The sequence below is a fragment of the Mustelus asterias genome, chromosome 8 (assembly GCF_964213995.1).
Source record: "Mustelus asterias chromosome 8, sMusAst1.hap1.1, whole genome shotgun sequence".
Lineage (NCBI taxonomy): Eukaryota > Metazoa > Chordata > Chondrichthyes > Carcharhiniformes > Triakidae > Mustelus > Mustelus asterias.
The window spans coordinates 38753012-38768478 of NC_135808.1; the positions used below are offsets into that span (position 1 = coordinate 38753012).

At 45.2% G+C, this 15467-nt stretch overlaps 1 protein-coding gene across 2 annotated transcripts in view; it reads left to right on the plus strand.

Annotated features, from left to right (window-relative positions):
- The window catches only part of LOC144497064 (uncharacterized), an 85582-nt gene that overhangs the window by 10171 nt on the left and 59944 nt on the right, over window positions 1-15467 (plus strand). The window contains exon 5 of one of the 2 annotated variants that reach the window (XM_078217798.1): window positions 1-371. The exons of the other annotated variant lie outside the window; for it this stretch is intronic. Within the exon in view, the coding sequence (XP_078073924.1) occupies window positions 1-44 (44 nt within the window). The 3' untranslated portion in view covers window positions 45-371. Of the gene's footprint in view, window positions 372-15467 lie in introns of those variants that run through there. 2 annotated transcript variants of the gene reach the window in all.

The window sequence follows — 15467 nt, forward strand, 5'->3', positions numbered from 1 at the left end:
GTGCTGACCTGGAGTACAGATTGTGGACATTGATTGGCCTCTAGTGCTCTGTTCGAGTGGCCATTCAGTATGTGTAGACCCAGACGGTGAATGTTGAGAGACAATGGAGACTGTCACAGCTGAGACAACTCTCAAGGAAAGGAAGAAAGTGAGCCGGCTCCAATTCTGTGTGGAGGTTTTGGTGTTTGGCAAGAGGAGTTGGTGAAACGACCTTGGCACTTGTCACCCAGACCCTATCACCGTAATCCCATGCATTTATCCCACTAATGCCTCTAGCCTACACATCTTAGGGCACCAAGGGACAATTTAGCATTGCTAATCCACCTAACCTGCACATTTTTGGACTGTGGGATGAAATCAGAGCACCCAAAGGAAACCCATGCAGATATATGTAAACTCCACACAGACAAGTCACCCAAGGTCAGAATTGAACTCAGGTCCCTAGAGTTGTGAGGCAGCAGTGCTAACCACTGCACCACCATGTCATTCAGACTTCACTCCTGTGTGAATACATTGGTAGGAGTGGAGGTTTGATGACTGTGAGAAAGATTTGTTATGCACCTGACAGATGAACGATTTCTCCCGTGTGAATGCGCTCGTGTTTCAGAAGGGTCGATGACCATGGGAATGATTTGTCACATACTTCGCACATGAATAGTTTCTCAACAGTGGTGTACACGGAGCAGCAGGTGGCACAGTGGTTAGCACTGCTGCCTCAGTACCAGAGACTCGGGTTCGAGTCCCAGCTTGGGTTACTGTCTGTGTGGAGTTTGCAACATTCTCCCCGTGCCTGCATGGGTTTCCTCTGGGTGCTCCAGTTTTTTCCCCATAGTCTGGGAAAGACATGCTGGTTAGGTGCATTGGCTATGCTAAATTCTCCCTCAGTGTACCCGAACAGACGCTAGAATGTGGTGACTAGGGGATTTTCACAGTAACTTCATTGCAGTGTTAATGCAAGCCCAGCTTGTGACACTAATAAATAAATGCAGAAGGTTGATTACTGTGAGAATGTTTTATTCCACACCTTGCACCTGAATGAATTCTCCGTGTGATTCCATTGGCATGAACAAAGGTGCCGTGCAGCCTACAATTCTGTTTCTTCCACAGGTCACACTTAAAACAGTGTTGATCCATTGGTGTCTAATGAGTGTTGACAATTGTGTGAAGTCTTGGTCACACCACCTCACCAATAATTTCTCTTCCATCTGACTGTCCTTATGTTAACAGCTGTACAAAAGATGTACTTTACAGTGGATCATGTGAGTCTGTGGAGCCCTCATCTCACACCTCACTCGAACAGCCTCTGGCTTGTCTACTCCATCTTGTCTGGTGTAGTAAAGTGCAATCCTTCTGCAAAACAGGAAAAGAAACATGATTTCCTCCAACTTGCTCTCCTCCTTTGCTGAAGGGGTTGACTCCTCAGTTACAGACTGTTCCACAGTGAGTGCCAGTCTGTCATGTTAACCGAATGGAGTTTTTGTAATTTCTCCCTTAGTTTTCCCACTGGGCAGGAAGTGCAAGAAGCTGAGGAAAACATTGCTTCAGTGGGGGCCGCACAGTGCCTAGCACTGATACTTCACAGTGCCTGGGACCTGGGTTCAATTCCCAGCTAATGTCATTGTATGTGCCGAGTCTGCATGTTCTCTCCGTGTCTGCGTGGGTTTCCTCTGGGTGCTCCGGTTTCCTCCCACAGTCTGAAAGACGTGATGGTTAAGGTGCATTGGGTATGCTAAATTGTTCCTCAGTGTACCCAAACAGGCGCTGGAGTGTGGTGACTCAGGGATTTTCATAGTAACTTCATTGCAGTGTTAATGTAAGCCTATCTGTGACTCTGATAAATGAACTTTAAAATGATTGAAGGGTTTATAGAACATAGAACATTACAGCGCAGTACAGGCCCTTCGGCCCTCGATGTTGCACCGACCAGTGAAACCAATCTAAAGCCCCTCTAATCTACACTATTCCAATATCATCCATCTGTTTATCCAATAACCATTTGAATGCTCTTAATGTTGACGAGTCCACTACTGCTGCAGGCAGGGCATTCCACACCCTTACTACTCTCTGAGTAAAGAACCTACCTCTAACATCTGTCCTATATCTCTCACCCCTCAATTTAAAGCTATGTTCCCTCGTGCTAGCCATCACCATCCGAGGAAAAAGGCTCTCACTATCCACCCTATCTAATCCTCTGATCATCTTGTATGCCTCTATTAAGTCACCTCTTAACCACCTTTTCTCTAACGAAAACAACCTCAAGCCCCTCAGCCTTTCCTCATACGATTTTCCCACCATACCAGGCAACATCCTGGTAAATCTGGGTTTATCCTGGGAAATTAGATATACTGCTCTCTCTCACTCATGATGTGGAGATGCCGGCGTTGGACTGGGGTAAACACAGTAAAAAGTCTCACAACACCAGGTTAAAGTCCAACAGGTTTATTTGGTAGCACAAGCCACTAACTTTCAGAGGCTGCTCCTTCACCAGGTAAGTCCCACTCAGTTCCGCTTACCTGATGAGGGAGCAGCGCTCCAAAAGCTAGTGGCTTGTGCTACCAAATAAACCTGTTGGACTTTAACTTGGTGTTGTGAGATTTCTTACTCTCACTCAGGCAGCACGTCCCAAATTCAGCTATCAGACACAGCACTGGGCAAAACTATCAAATCCAAGTACATGCTTCTGGTAAAGGAAGGCACTAGAAAATATTTCAATAAATGTGTCTCTGCCGCTCCAGGTAATTACCTTCTCAGATTCAGTAATGACCCATCAACAAACGCCTTTTGGCTAAGATCAAGTGTAGTATGGTCGGCAGCCCATGGTCGGCTGCACTTGGTCAAGGTCGTTAGGTTATACTGAAGCTTCATATGTTTCATATGAAGCAATTTTTAAAAGCGGCATCTCGGCCTTTTGGCTAAGATGCAAATGAGCTCAAGTCTTGGAGGAGGAACCTCCCCCTTCTCCAATCAGCTTGGCTCATGTAGATCGGGCCCAGGACAGGGTGGTTTGGTCGCTCGCCCTGTCTTGTCAGCCTAGATCTGAAATGTCTCAACTTGTTGAGACTCTGAATTGGATTTGATTTGATTGAATTGGAAAAGTATAAAAAAAAACAAACTCAGCCTGTAAATCAGAAGGGAAATGCTTCCAATAAACACACTCAATATCCAACACACACAATATCCAACACACAGCTCAGCGCCCTGATTGACGGCTAACACAGCCAATCAAGGCGAGAGCTAATAATTCCCAACGACTGTTACTCAGTCTGCCGCGCTAATTAGATGAGAGGGCGTGGCTTCACTTACTGTCCTGCCCAGCCGCACAGACCTGGAACTTCATTACCCATGCTGCCTGTGGCCCGGGGCCTGCGCAGTGAGGAGCGGCAGTATGGAATCCGGAAGGGAAGGGGAGGGGAGGGGAGGGGCCTGATGGGAGTTGTCGTTCTGCCGCGCGCAGCGGCGGTTGGCTCCCAGCGTTCGGGAGTTGGAATGTGAGGAAGCGCGAGCCCCGAGCGGTTGAATCGAATTGAAAAGCAGAGATTGACCCTTGGTAGGAACCAGAGCGATGGCGGTGGGAACATTCACCATTGCAGGAGATTCTGTGTATATAACTGAAGAGGAAAAAGTCTCAAGTCGGAGCAGTCCGACTGACTGGACAACAGGTGTTGTGTAAACTGATTGATACCAGTTTGTGCATTACGCCCTGGTCTGCAATGTCCATTTTAGATTGACAAGGGACACACGGGAGATAGAATAAATAGGGAGAAAGTTCATGGAGAATGAGCACCAGTATAAACAGATGGGCCGACTGGTCTGTTTCTGTGTTTTAGATGCTGAAATTAATGAAAAATGTTGGAAATATCCAGCAAATCAGGCACTGCCTCAGCTCCTCACCCCGACTGCAACAGCCCGAGGACCAACGGTTGAAGTGAACCTCGTAGGAAACGCTCGAAAATCTCAGCAGGTCTGACAGCATCTGTGGAGAAAGAAAAGAGCCAACGGTTTACGTCTGGATAACCCGTCGTCAAAGCGAGTCACTTCATAAAAGTGAACCTTACCGTATTTTGTTAGAGCTATAGTCAATCTCCGAGTTGCAGTCATTCCCCCAACAAGAGGAACTCCCAAACGCAGTTTTACACAGACTCACGGGGTAACTTCACAAGTGGCGTTTGCTACCAAATGAACCTGTTGGACTTTAACCTGGTGTTGTTGGACTCCTTGCTGTGTTTGCCCCAGTCCAGCGCCGGCATCTCCACATCATAACTTCACAAGTCCCAGAGTCACTCCCCAAGTACTGGCTCAAACGCCACAGTAGGAAGTTTAACAACACCAGGTTAAAGTCTTTGTAGAAACTTGATGTCTGTGTCGATATGCGCGATCTTCTTGGAGATCCTCTCCACTTGGAGCCGGCAGTTTGCGGTGTCGATGGTAGTCATGATGTGGAGATGCCGGCGTTGGACTGGGGTAAACACAGTAAGAAGTTTAACAAACTTCACACGTCACACACACTTTCTCCAGCATGCATTGCTTCACTTTCTCCTGTGCATATGCTGATCCCACCACTGCACAACATCGCTGCCTTTGATTCTGTGGGTATTCCTCTTCTGATCTGCTGTCAGACATATCCCAGGCTACACATCCCACACTGATGTTGTCAGTTTGAAAGCCTCCGAGGATGAAGAATGCTATTCCCACGCTAGAAATCTCTGTCAAACGTTTACCAAGGGAACTGAGGCAGCAGCTGCAATAAGTGAGGTTTTCAACCGTAGGATTCACTGGTTCACGGGCTCCGAAGACTGCCCTTTCTGCGGCCTTGTGGAGTCCGTGGACCATGTCTATGTTGAGTGTCTTAGGCTGCACTCCCTTTATGTTTTCCTAAAGAACCTTTTGTTGATGTTTTGTTTGCACTTCAGTCCCACGCTCCTGATCTACGGACACCCGGTGCGGAGAGGGGAGGGTCGGGATGGCGACCTCCTCGTGAACCTGCTCCTGGGCCTGGCGAAATGCGCCATTTACCGGTCCAGGCTGCGGGCGATCGAGGGGGCCGTCCATCCTGACTGTCTTCCCCTCTACCGCGGCTACGTTCGCGGCCAGGTGTCCCTGGAGAGGGAGCATGCGGTGTCCACGGGCGAGGTTGACGCTTTCCGCGCCCGCTGGGCACCGCAGGGGTTGGGGTGCATTATTGACCCTAATAATCACATTTTAATTTGATGTTTTTAAGTTTCCTTTGTACTTTGATTTCTGTTCGGGCTGTTCCCCCTCCTTTTTGGGGAGCTGCCCCTTTTACTTTGTCCTGATTTAATCTGAGTTTGTTTACTTGGTTTGGTTTGACCTGAAAAGAGGACAAGACAGGGCATGCAATTCTCTACCCTGTCTTGGGCCTGATCTACATGAGCCAAGCTGATTGGAGTAGGTGGAGAATTCCTCCTCCAAGGCTTGATCTCATCTGCATCTTAGCCAAAAGGCCGAGATACCACTTTTAAAAATTGCTTCACATGAAACATATGAAGCCCAAATGCAACCCAATGACCTCAACCAAGTGCAGCATCCGCATAACCACACTTGATCTTAGCCAAAAGGCCGAGAAGCGATCAACAACTTCAGATGATTTGCTTTTCCCCACCTCGGCCCTCTTTGTTTTCATTCAATTTTATTTTTTTTACCGTTCTCTACTTTTTCTTTCTTTATTGTCTTTCTTCATTTTTCTTTCTCCCCCCTCCCCACTTCCCCTTTTCTACATTCTACCTGGGCTTGGATTTGATATTTTTCCCAGTTCTTTGTTTGATAGCTGAATTTGGGATTTGTGGTTAGAATGTGTACACAAAGAAATGTCTGGTGTAGTGAGAGAACCACTGGTTAAAATGTTATTGACCGTTTCCTTGTGTCTGGTGTGGTGAGAGAATCATAAAAAAACACAGTGCAGATGAGGCCCTTGCGCCCATCTGCACTGACGTGTGTGAAACACCTGATCTCCCACCTCCTCCCATTTACCAGCACTTGGCTCAGAGCCTTGAATGTTATGAACCACTGGGTAAAACAGTATCAACCATCTCCTAATGTCCAGTGTAGTGAGAGAACCAATGCAGTAAAACGGTATCACCTGTTTCCTCGTGCCCGGTGTAGTGTGAGAACCGGTGCAGTAAAACAGCACTGAGCATTTTCTAGTGTCCGACGTCGTGAGAAAGCCGGTGGTTAAAAGTTATCAATTATTTCTTATTGTATGGTGTAGTGAGGGAACTGGTGTAGTAAAATGGTATTGATCATTTCCCAGTGTCTGGTGTAGTGAGAAAACTGGAACAGGGAGGGATCTGTCTTCGAGTATCACAGAAACATAGAAACCCTACAGTGCAGAAAGAGGCCATTTGGCCCATCGAGTCTGGACGGTCGACAATCCCACCCAGGCCCTATTCCCATATCCCTACATATTTACTCGCTAATCCCTCTAACCTATACATCTCAGGCCACTAAGGGGCAATTTTGTTTTAGCATGGCCAATCAACCTAACCCGCACATCTTTGGACTGTGGGAGGAAACTGGAGCACCCGGAGGAAACCCACGCAGACACGAGGAGAATGTGCAAACTCCACACAGACAGTGACCCAAGCCGGGAATCGAACCCAGGTCCCTGGAGCTGTGAAGTAGCGGTGCTACCGTGCCAAGTAAGAAAACTATAATAATATTTGGACTATAAACATAACATAAGCTAAGACAGATAAAAATTTGGGGCTCAAAAGGTGACTTACTGAACTTTTGAAGATAATTAAAAATGTGCATATATTTAAATTGCTCTATGTCCTAAAGTTTTTTTTCTGGGGAGAAAAAGAGAGAGTGAGAGAGGAGTGTGTGTGTTACCCCTAGAGGGTTTAATGAGCAGTGACAGAGAAAGGGGTTTACCCCTCAGGGGTTCAGTGAGCAGCGACAGAGAGGGGGCTTACACCCTTTGGGGGTTTAATGAGCAGTGGCAGGCAGAGGCTGAGGATTGTTTTGTTTCCCTACAGGTGGAGGTCTCCAAGAATAATCTTTCCTCAATAAAATCATCTCATTTCTTCCACTTCAATAGTAGTTTATTAAGAAACAAGAGTTTAGATATGAAGCATTAACTAATTAGACAGAACAAGTACACAACCCATCACATTTAGAAGTTGTTTCCTAATCCCAGAGAATGGACAAGTGATTGGCACAGATTGTGTTCTTATCTTCCTCCTGCTTGTACATTTGAAGGCAGCTGCAGATGAGAACTGCTCTTCACCAGGACCCCCTCACCAGGCATCCCTCCCCAGTCTATGACCTATGACAGTAAGCCACCCCTTTGCTTCAGCACTTGTTAATATCTCCTTTTTCTGGGGGCTGGTATCTTGCTCAGTGTCAATCACTTACCCAAAGGATACAGGACAAGTATCCAACCTGTCAGGGTGGTTATCACTTTCCCTATTTGTCACCCTGCTCGAGGTCGGCTTTTTAGTTTACATTCTGCCGTGGATGATGTTCTGATCATTTCTATACAATTAGTTGATAAGCAGATGCACAGGACACCAGCTAACCAGCTTAGGAATGTTAACAGGGCAGCCTGAATTCAGTGACTTTGCTATTTCTACAGACTGTTTAAAAATTGTTGCCTTTTTGGGGGTTTTAATTATGCAGAAAATCTATTTTTATTAAAAATCTCCAATTTCTTATTCATCCAGGAGCAAGCAACTTGATTGGCTCCCATCCATCATCTTAGACATTCACTCTCTCCACCAGTGACACACAGTGACAGCCGTGTGCTCTATCTACAAGATGCGCTGCAGGAACTCGCCAAGACTGATTTGACAGCACCTTCCAAACCAGCAATCCCCACCGCCTAGAAGGGCAAGGGTACTAGATGCATTTGAAAACCATCGCCTGCAAGTTTCCCTCAAAGCCACACACCATCCTGACTTGCGATTCCTTCATTGTTGTTGGATCAAGATCTTGGAACTCCCTCCCTAACAGTGCCTACACAACATGGACTACAGTGTTTCAGGAAGCCACCTTGTCACAATCAAGGGTAATTAGGATGAGCAATAAGTGGCACCCACATCCCATGAAAGTATCAATAAAAAATGAGGATACAGCCCCAGCAGCAAATTAGGAGAGGGAGTTGGAGGAAGTCATGTTTCCTTTTCCTGTTTTACAGAAAGATTGCACCATATTACATAGAATCATAGAATCCTGACAGTGCAGAAGGAGGCTATTTGGCCTATTGAATCTGCACCGACAATAATCCCACCCAGGTCCTATCCCCTTAACCCCATATGGTTACGATGCTAGTCCCCCTGACACTAATTTACCATGGCCAATCAACCTAACCCGCACATTTTGGGAGTGTGGGAGGAAACTGGAGCACCCGGAGGAAACCCATGCAGAGAATATTGATGAAAGTAGGGAAAATCAGCAGTGGAGGAAATTTTTAAAAGGTGCTCAATAGAGGGGTTTGCTGAATAGACTAACAGCTAACATTTTGGCACTGGTGGAATTTGAACCCAGCTTCCATAGAGACTGGAGCCTGAATCCAATACCTTAGACCAATTGGACCTGCTACCACTTTCCAGATCTCACACACGGATCTCATTGAGAGTGGATCCCAGTCAGGTCACATAACACGAAAGAGGCCATTCTACCGAGCACCAAATAGTGGAAGGGAATTCGAGGAAATTGTGTCAGAAAAGCCATGAAATGAGTAATATTCATTGAATGGTCATCATGGGAGATTTTAAAAGGCAGTGAATAAAGTATATTGATGATAAAGCAGGGAATGATGATAAACAAAATCAAGAGATGAGGCAAGTTAAATAAGAAAAGTAAAGAGAAACTTCACATTTAAATGAGAAAGGAATATAAAATAATAAAGGTAAAATCCAATACCAGTATCTTGTGCTTAAACAAAGGAGGCTACAATGAGATAAGGGAGGAGTTGGCTAAGGTAGACTGGGAGTAAGGTGGAACAATGGAGGACTTTTCACAGTGCTCAGCAAAAGTATATACCAGTGAAAAGGAAGGACTATAGGAAAAGGGATAATCAGCCATGGATATCTAAGGAAATAAAGGAGGGTATCAAATTGAAAGATAATGCATACAAAGTGGCAATGATTAGTGGGAAACTAGTGGATTGGGAAATCTTTAAAGATCAACAGAAAGCCATAAAAAAACTATAAAGAAAAGTAAGATATAGATTAGGAAAGTAAACTAGCTCAGAATATAAAACCAGATAGCAAAAGTTTCTACAATTATAAAAAATGAAAAAAAGTGGCGAAAGTAAACATTGGTCCTTTAGAGGATGAGAAGGGGGGTTTAATAATGGGAAATGAAGAAATGGCCAAGGCATTGAACAGGTATTTTGTGTCGGTCTTCACAGTGGAAGACACAAATTACATACCAAAAATTGATGACATGGAAGCTATGGCAGGTGAGGACCTAGAAACGATCATTATCACTAAAGAGCTAGTGTTGGGCAAGTTAATTGGGCTAAAGGCAGACAAGTCTCCTGGCCTTGATGGAATGCATCCCAGGGTACTAAAAGAAATGGTGGGAGAAATAGCAAATGCGCTCGTGGTAATTTACCAAAATTCGGTGGGCGGTTCCGGCAGACTGGAAAACAGCAAATATGAAGCCACTATTTACAAAAGGAGATAGACAAAAGTCGGGTAACTATAGGCCAGTTAGCTTAACTTCTATAGTGGGGAAAATGCTCGAATCTATCATCAAGGATGAAATAGCGAGACATCTGGATAGAAATTGTCCCATTGGCAGACGCAACATGGGTTCATGAAAGGCAGGTCATGTTTAACTAACTTACTGGAATTCTTTGAAGACATTACGAGTGTGGTGGACAACCGGTGGATGTGGTGTATCTGGATTTCTGGAAGGCATTCGACAAGATGCCGTACAAAAGGCTGCTGCATAAGATAAAGGTGCAAAGTGTCACAGGTGATGTATTAGCATGGATGGAGGAATGGTTAATTAAAAGAGAGTGGGGATAAATGGGCTGTTTTTCTGGTTGGCGATCAGTGGCTAGTGGTGTGACTCTGGGATCAGTGTAGAGACCACAACGATTTACAATTTACATCGATGATTTGGAGTTGGGGACCAAGTGTAGTGTGTCAAAGTTTGCAGATGACATTAAGATGAGTGACAGAGCCAAGTATGCAGAGGAATATAGATAGTTTAAGTGAGTGAGTAAGAGTCTGGTAGATGCAGTACAATGTTGGTAAATGTGAGGTCATCCATTTGGTAGGAATAACAGCAAAATAGACCATTATTTAAATGGTAAAACATTGCAGCATGCTGCTGTGCAGTGGGACTTGGGTGTCCTTGTGCATGAATTGGAAAATGTAGGTTTGCAGGTGCAGCAGGTAATTAAGAAGGCAAATGGAATTTTGTCCTTCATTGCTAGAGGGATGGAGTTTAAAAACAGGGAGGTTATTTGCAGCCATATAAGATGCTGGTGAGGCCACGCCTGAAGTACTGGTCTCCTTATTTGAAAAAGGAGATACTGATACTGGAGAGGGTGTGGAGGAGATTCACTAGGCTGATTCCGGAGTTGAGAGGGTTGGCTTATGAGGAGAGGCTGAGTAGACTGGGACTATATTCATTGGAATTTAGAAGAATGAGGAGGGAATCTTATAGAAACATAAAATTATGAAGGGATAAGATTGAAGCAGGGAGGTTATTTCCACTGGCAGGTGAAACTGGAATTAGTAGGCATAGCCTATAAATCAGGGGAGCAAATTTAGGACTGAGTTGAGGAGGAACATCTTCACCGAAAGGGTTGTGAATCTGTGGAATTCCCTGCCCATTGAAGCAGTTGAGGCTACCTAGTTGAATGTTTTAATGTCAAAGATAGATAAATTTTTGAACAGTAAAGGAATTAAAGGTTATGGTCAGCGGGCGGGTAAGTGGAGCTGAGTCCACGAAAAGATCAGCCATGATTTTATTGAATGGTGGAGAAGGCTCGAGAGACCAGATGGCCTACTCCTGCTCCTAGTTCTTATGTTCTTATCCAACAAACTCGTGCATTTAAAAAAGTTAAATCAGAATTGAGACAGAGCCACTGAACTTATCCACAAAAAAACACTCAAGTAATGACAGCATTCTGACAGAAATATTTGACAATGACTTTATCTCAGTTTTTACAAGGTAGACTAACAAGGTGGACTTGAGTAGATATCAGGACATTTAAAAATGAAGGAGAGGTTATCATTAAATTTAGAGATGATGAATTATTGAAATTAGATGAATTGCTTAAAAATTTAAATTATGAGGACTGATGCATAGACCAGCCTTGTGTCACGTTCACTAAAGGAAGTTAGCGACTGTGTTTCAAAGGGTTTCGGATGATTGAAGGAATAGACAGGTGAAATAAAGAGAAACAAATTATTCCTTAAAGTTAGACTGAGTCTCTGATTCCTGTATCTCTTGTAATTTCTCTCCTTTTTGATTGAGTCTTTCCAACTTCATAATCTGTCTCTAGCTCTCTTTCTCACTCTCTTTATCAAGAGGATAGACTGGTGAAATGGACAGACAGAGAATAGGGATAGACTAGTAGAATGGGCAGACAGGATAGAGATAAATTAGTGGAATGGACAGACAAGAGGTGGATACAATTTAATACAGAGATATGGGAGGTGATGGAGTCCAGTTACCAGCGGTGTACCACAGGGATCAGTGCTGGGTCCTCTGCTATTTGTGATTTTTATCAATGACTTGGAGGAGGGGGCTGAAGGGTGGATCAGTAAATTTGCTGATGACACCAAGATTGGTGGAGTAGTGGATGAGGTGGAGGGCTGTTGTAAGCTGCAAAGAGACATTGATTGGATGCTGAGCTGGGCCGAAAAATGGCAGATGGAGTTTAACCCTGATAAGTGCGAGGTGATTCATTTTGGTAGGACAAATTTGAAGGCGGATTACAGGGTCAACGGCAGGGTTCTGAGGAATGTGGAGAAACAGAGAGATCTTGGGGTTCATATCCACAGATCTCTGAAGGTTGCCACTCAAGTGGATAGAGCCGTGAAGAAGACCTATAGTGTGTTAGCGTTTATTAACAGGGGGTTGGAATTTAAGAGCCGTGGGGTTATGCTGCAACTGTACAGGACCTTGGTGAGACCACATTTGGAATATTGTGTGCAGTTCTGGTCACCTCACTATAAGAAAGATGTGGAAGCATTGGAGAGAGTGAAAAGGAGATTTACCAGGATGCTGCCTGGTTTGGAGGGTAGGTCTTGTGAGGAAAGGTTGAGGGCTTTTCTCTTTAGAGCGGAGGAGGATGAGAGGCGACTTAATAGAGGTTTATAAGATGATGAGGGGGATAGATAGAGTGGACGTTCAGAGACTATTTCCTCGGGTGGATGTAGCTGTTACTAGGGGGCATAACTATAAGGTTCATGGAGGGAGATATAGGAAGGATGTCCGAGGTAGGTTCTTTACTCAGAGAGTGGTTGGGGTGTGGAATGGACTGCCTGCTGTGATAGTGGAGTCGGACACTTTAGGAACTTTCAAGCGGTTATTGGATAGGCACATGGAGCACACCAGAATGATAGGGAGTGGGATAGCTTGATCTTGGTTTCGGACAAAGCTCGGCACAACATCGAGGGCCGAAGGGCCTGTTCTGTGCTGTACTGTTCTATGTTCTATATGTTCTATGTATTTTGACAGAAGGGATAGGGAGAGATTGTAGAGACAGGATAACACTGCTTTAAGCAGTCAGTAGGCAGACGGACATGGAGGTTTATTTACATGGATCTTTGATGCTGACAGAATATATTAAGAGTATTACTAAGAAAATATATGGGATGGTAGCAGGAAGGGAAACACCTTTTTCCAATTATATCACCAGAAAGCAGAGACACTCCCTTGTATGTGATTATAAGAGCAGCAAATTAGATACAGGACATTTCCACACCAGTATTCTGATACTAAGAACAAAGAACAGTACAGCACAGGAAACAGGCCCTTCGGCCCTCCAAGCCTGTGCCGCTCATTGGTCCAACTAGACCATTCGTTTGTATCCCTCCATTCCCAGACTGCTCATGTGACTATCCAGATAAGTCTTAAACGATGCCAGCGTGTCTGCCTCCACCACCCTACTTGGCAGCGCATTCCAGGCCCCCACCACTCTCTGTGAAAAAAACGTCCCTCTGATATCTGAGTTATACCTCGCCCCTCTCACCTTGAGCCCGTGACTCCTCGTGATCGTCACCTCCGACCTGGGAAAAAGCTTCCCACTGTTCACCCTATCTATACCCTTCATAATTTTGTACACCTCTATTAGGTCTCCCCTCATTCTCCGTCTTTCCAGGGAGAACAAGCCCAGTCTACCCAATCTCTCCTCATAGCTAAGACCCTCCATACCAGGCAACATCCTGGTAAACCTTCTCTGCACTATCTCTAAAGCCTCCACGTCCTTCTGGTAGTGCGGCGACCAGAACTGGACGCAGTACTCCAAATATGGCCTCACCAGCGTTCTATACAGCTGCAACATCAGACTCCAGCTTTTATACTCTATACCCCGTCCTATAAAGGCAAGCATACCATATGCCTTCTTCACCACCTTCTCCACCTGTGCTGCCACCTTCAAGGATTTGTGGACTTGCACACCTAGGTCCCTCTGTGTTTCTATACTCTTGATGGCTCTGCCATTTATTGTATAACTCCTCCCTACATTCCAAAATGCATTACTTCACATTTATCTGGATTTAATTCCATCTGCCATTTCTCTGCCCAATTTTCCAGCCTATCTATATCCTGCTGTATTGTCCGACAATGTTCATCGCTATCCGCAAGTCCAGCCATCTTCGTGTCATCTGCAAACTTGCTGATAACACCAGTTACACCTTCTTCCAAATCATTTATATATATCACAAATAGCAGAGGTTCCAGTACAGAGCCCTGCGGAACACCACTGGTCACAGACCTCCAGCCGGAAAAAGACTCTTCGACTGTTACCCTCTGTCTCCTGTGGCCAAGCCAGTTTTCTACCCATCTAGCCACCTCTCCTTGTATCCCATGAGCCTTAACCTTTTTAACCAACCTGCCATGAGGGGCTTTGTCAAATGCCTTACTGAAATCCATATAGACGACATCCACGGCCCTTCTTCCGTCAACCGTTTTTGTCACTTCCTCAAAAAACTCCACCAAATTTGTAAGGCATGACCTCCCTCTTACAAAACCATGCTGTCTGTCACGAATGAGACTGTTCCGTTCTAAATGCGCATACATCCTGTCTCTAAGAACACTCTCCAACAACTTCCCTACCACAAACGTCAAGCTCACTGGCCTATAATTACCCGGGTTATCCCTGCTACCCTTCTTAAATAACGGTACCACATTCGCTATCCTCCAATCCTCAGGGACCTCATCTGTGTCCAATGAAGAGACAAAGATTTCCGTCAGAGGCCCAGCAATTACATCTCTTGTCTCCCTGAGCAGTCTAGGATAGATGCCATCAGGCCCTGGGGATTTGTCAGTTTTAATGTTACCTAAAAAACCTAACACTTCCTCCCCTGTAATGGAGATTCTCTCTAACGGGTCAACACCTCCCTCTGAGACACTCCCAGTCAACAAGTCCCTCTCCTTTGTGAATACCGATGCAAAGTATTCATTTAGGATCTCCCCTATTCCCTTGGGTTCTAAGCATAGTTCCCCTCCTTTGTCCCTGAGAGGTCCGACTATTTCCGTGACAACTCTTTTGTTCCTAACATATGAATAAAATGCCTTAGGATTCTCCCCTATCTGCCAAGAACATTTTGTGACCTCTTTTTGCCCTTCTAACTCCCCGTTTGAGTTCTTTCCTACTCTCTCTCTATTCCTCCAGAGCTCCATCTGTTTTCAGTTGCCTGGACCTAATGTACGCCTCTCTTTTCTTTTTGATCAGATCCTCAATTTCCCTGGTTATCCACGGCTCTCGAATCCTACCTTTCCTATCCTTCCTTTTTACAGGCACATGCCTGTCCTGCAGCCTTATCAATTGTTCCTTAAAAGACTCCCACATGCCAGATGTGGACTTACCCCCGAACAGGCTCTCCCAATCAACGGCCACCAATTCCTGCCTAATCCAGCTATAGTTAGCCTTCCCCCAATTTAGCACCCTACCCTTAGGACAACACTCGTCCTTGGCCATTACTATCCTAAAGTTAACGGAGTTGTGGTCACTATTTGCCACATGTTACCCTGCCGAAACTTTGACGACCTGACCGGGCTCATTTCCCAGAACTAGATCCAGTATAGCCCCCTCTCTAGTTGGGCTATCTACATACTGTTCCAAAGAACCTTCCAGTACGCACTTTACAAACTCCTCCCTGTCCAGACCCCCAGCCGTAAGCACTTTCCGGTCTATACCAGGGAAATTGAAGTCTCCCACTACAACAACCCTATTTTTTCTGCACATATCCAGAATCTCCTGACATATCCGTTCCTCCACTTCCCATGGGCTGTTGGGTGGCCTGTAGTATACC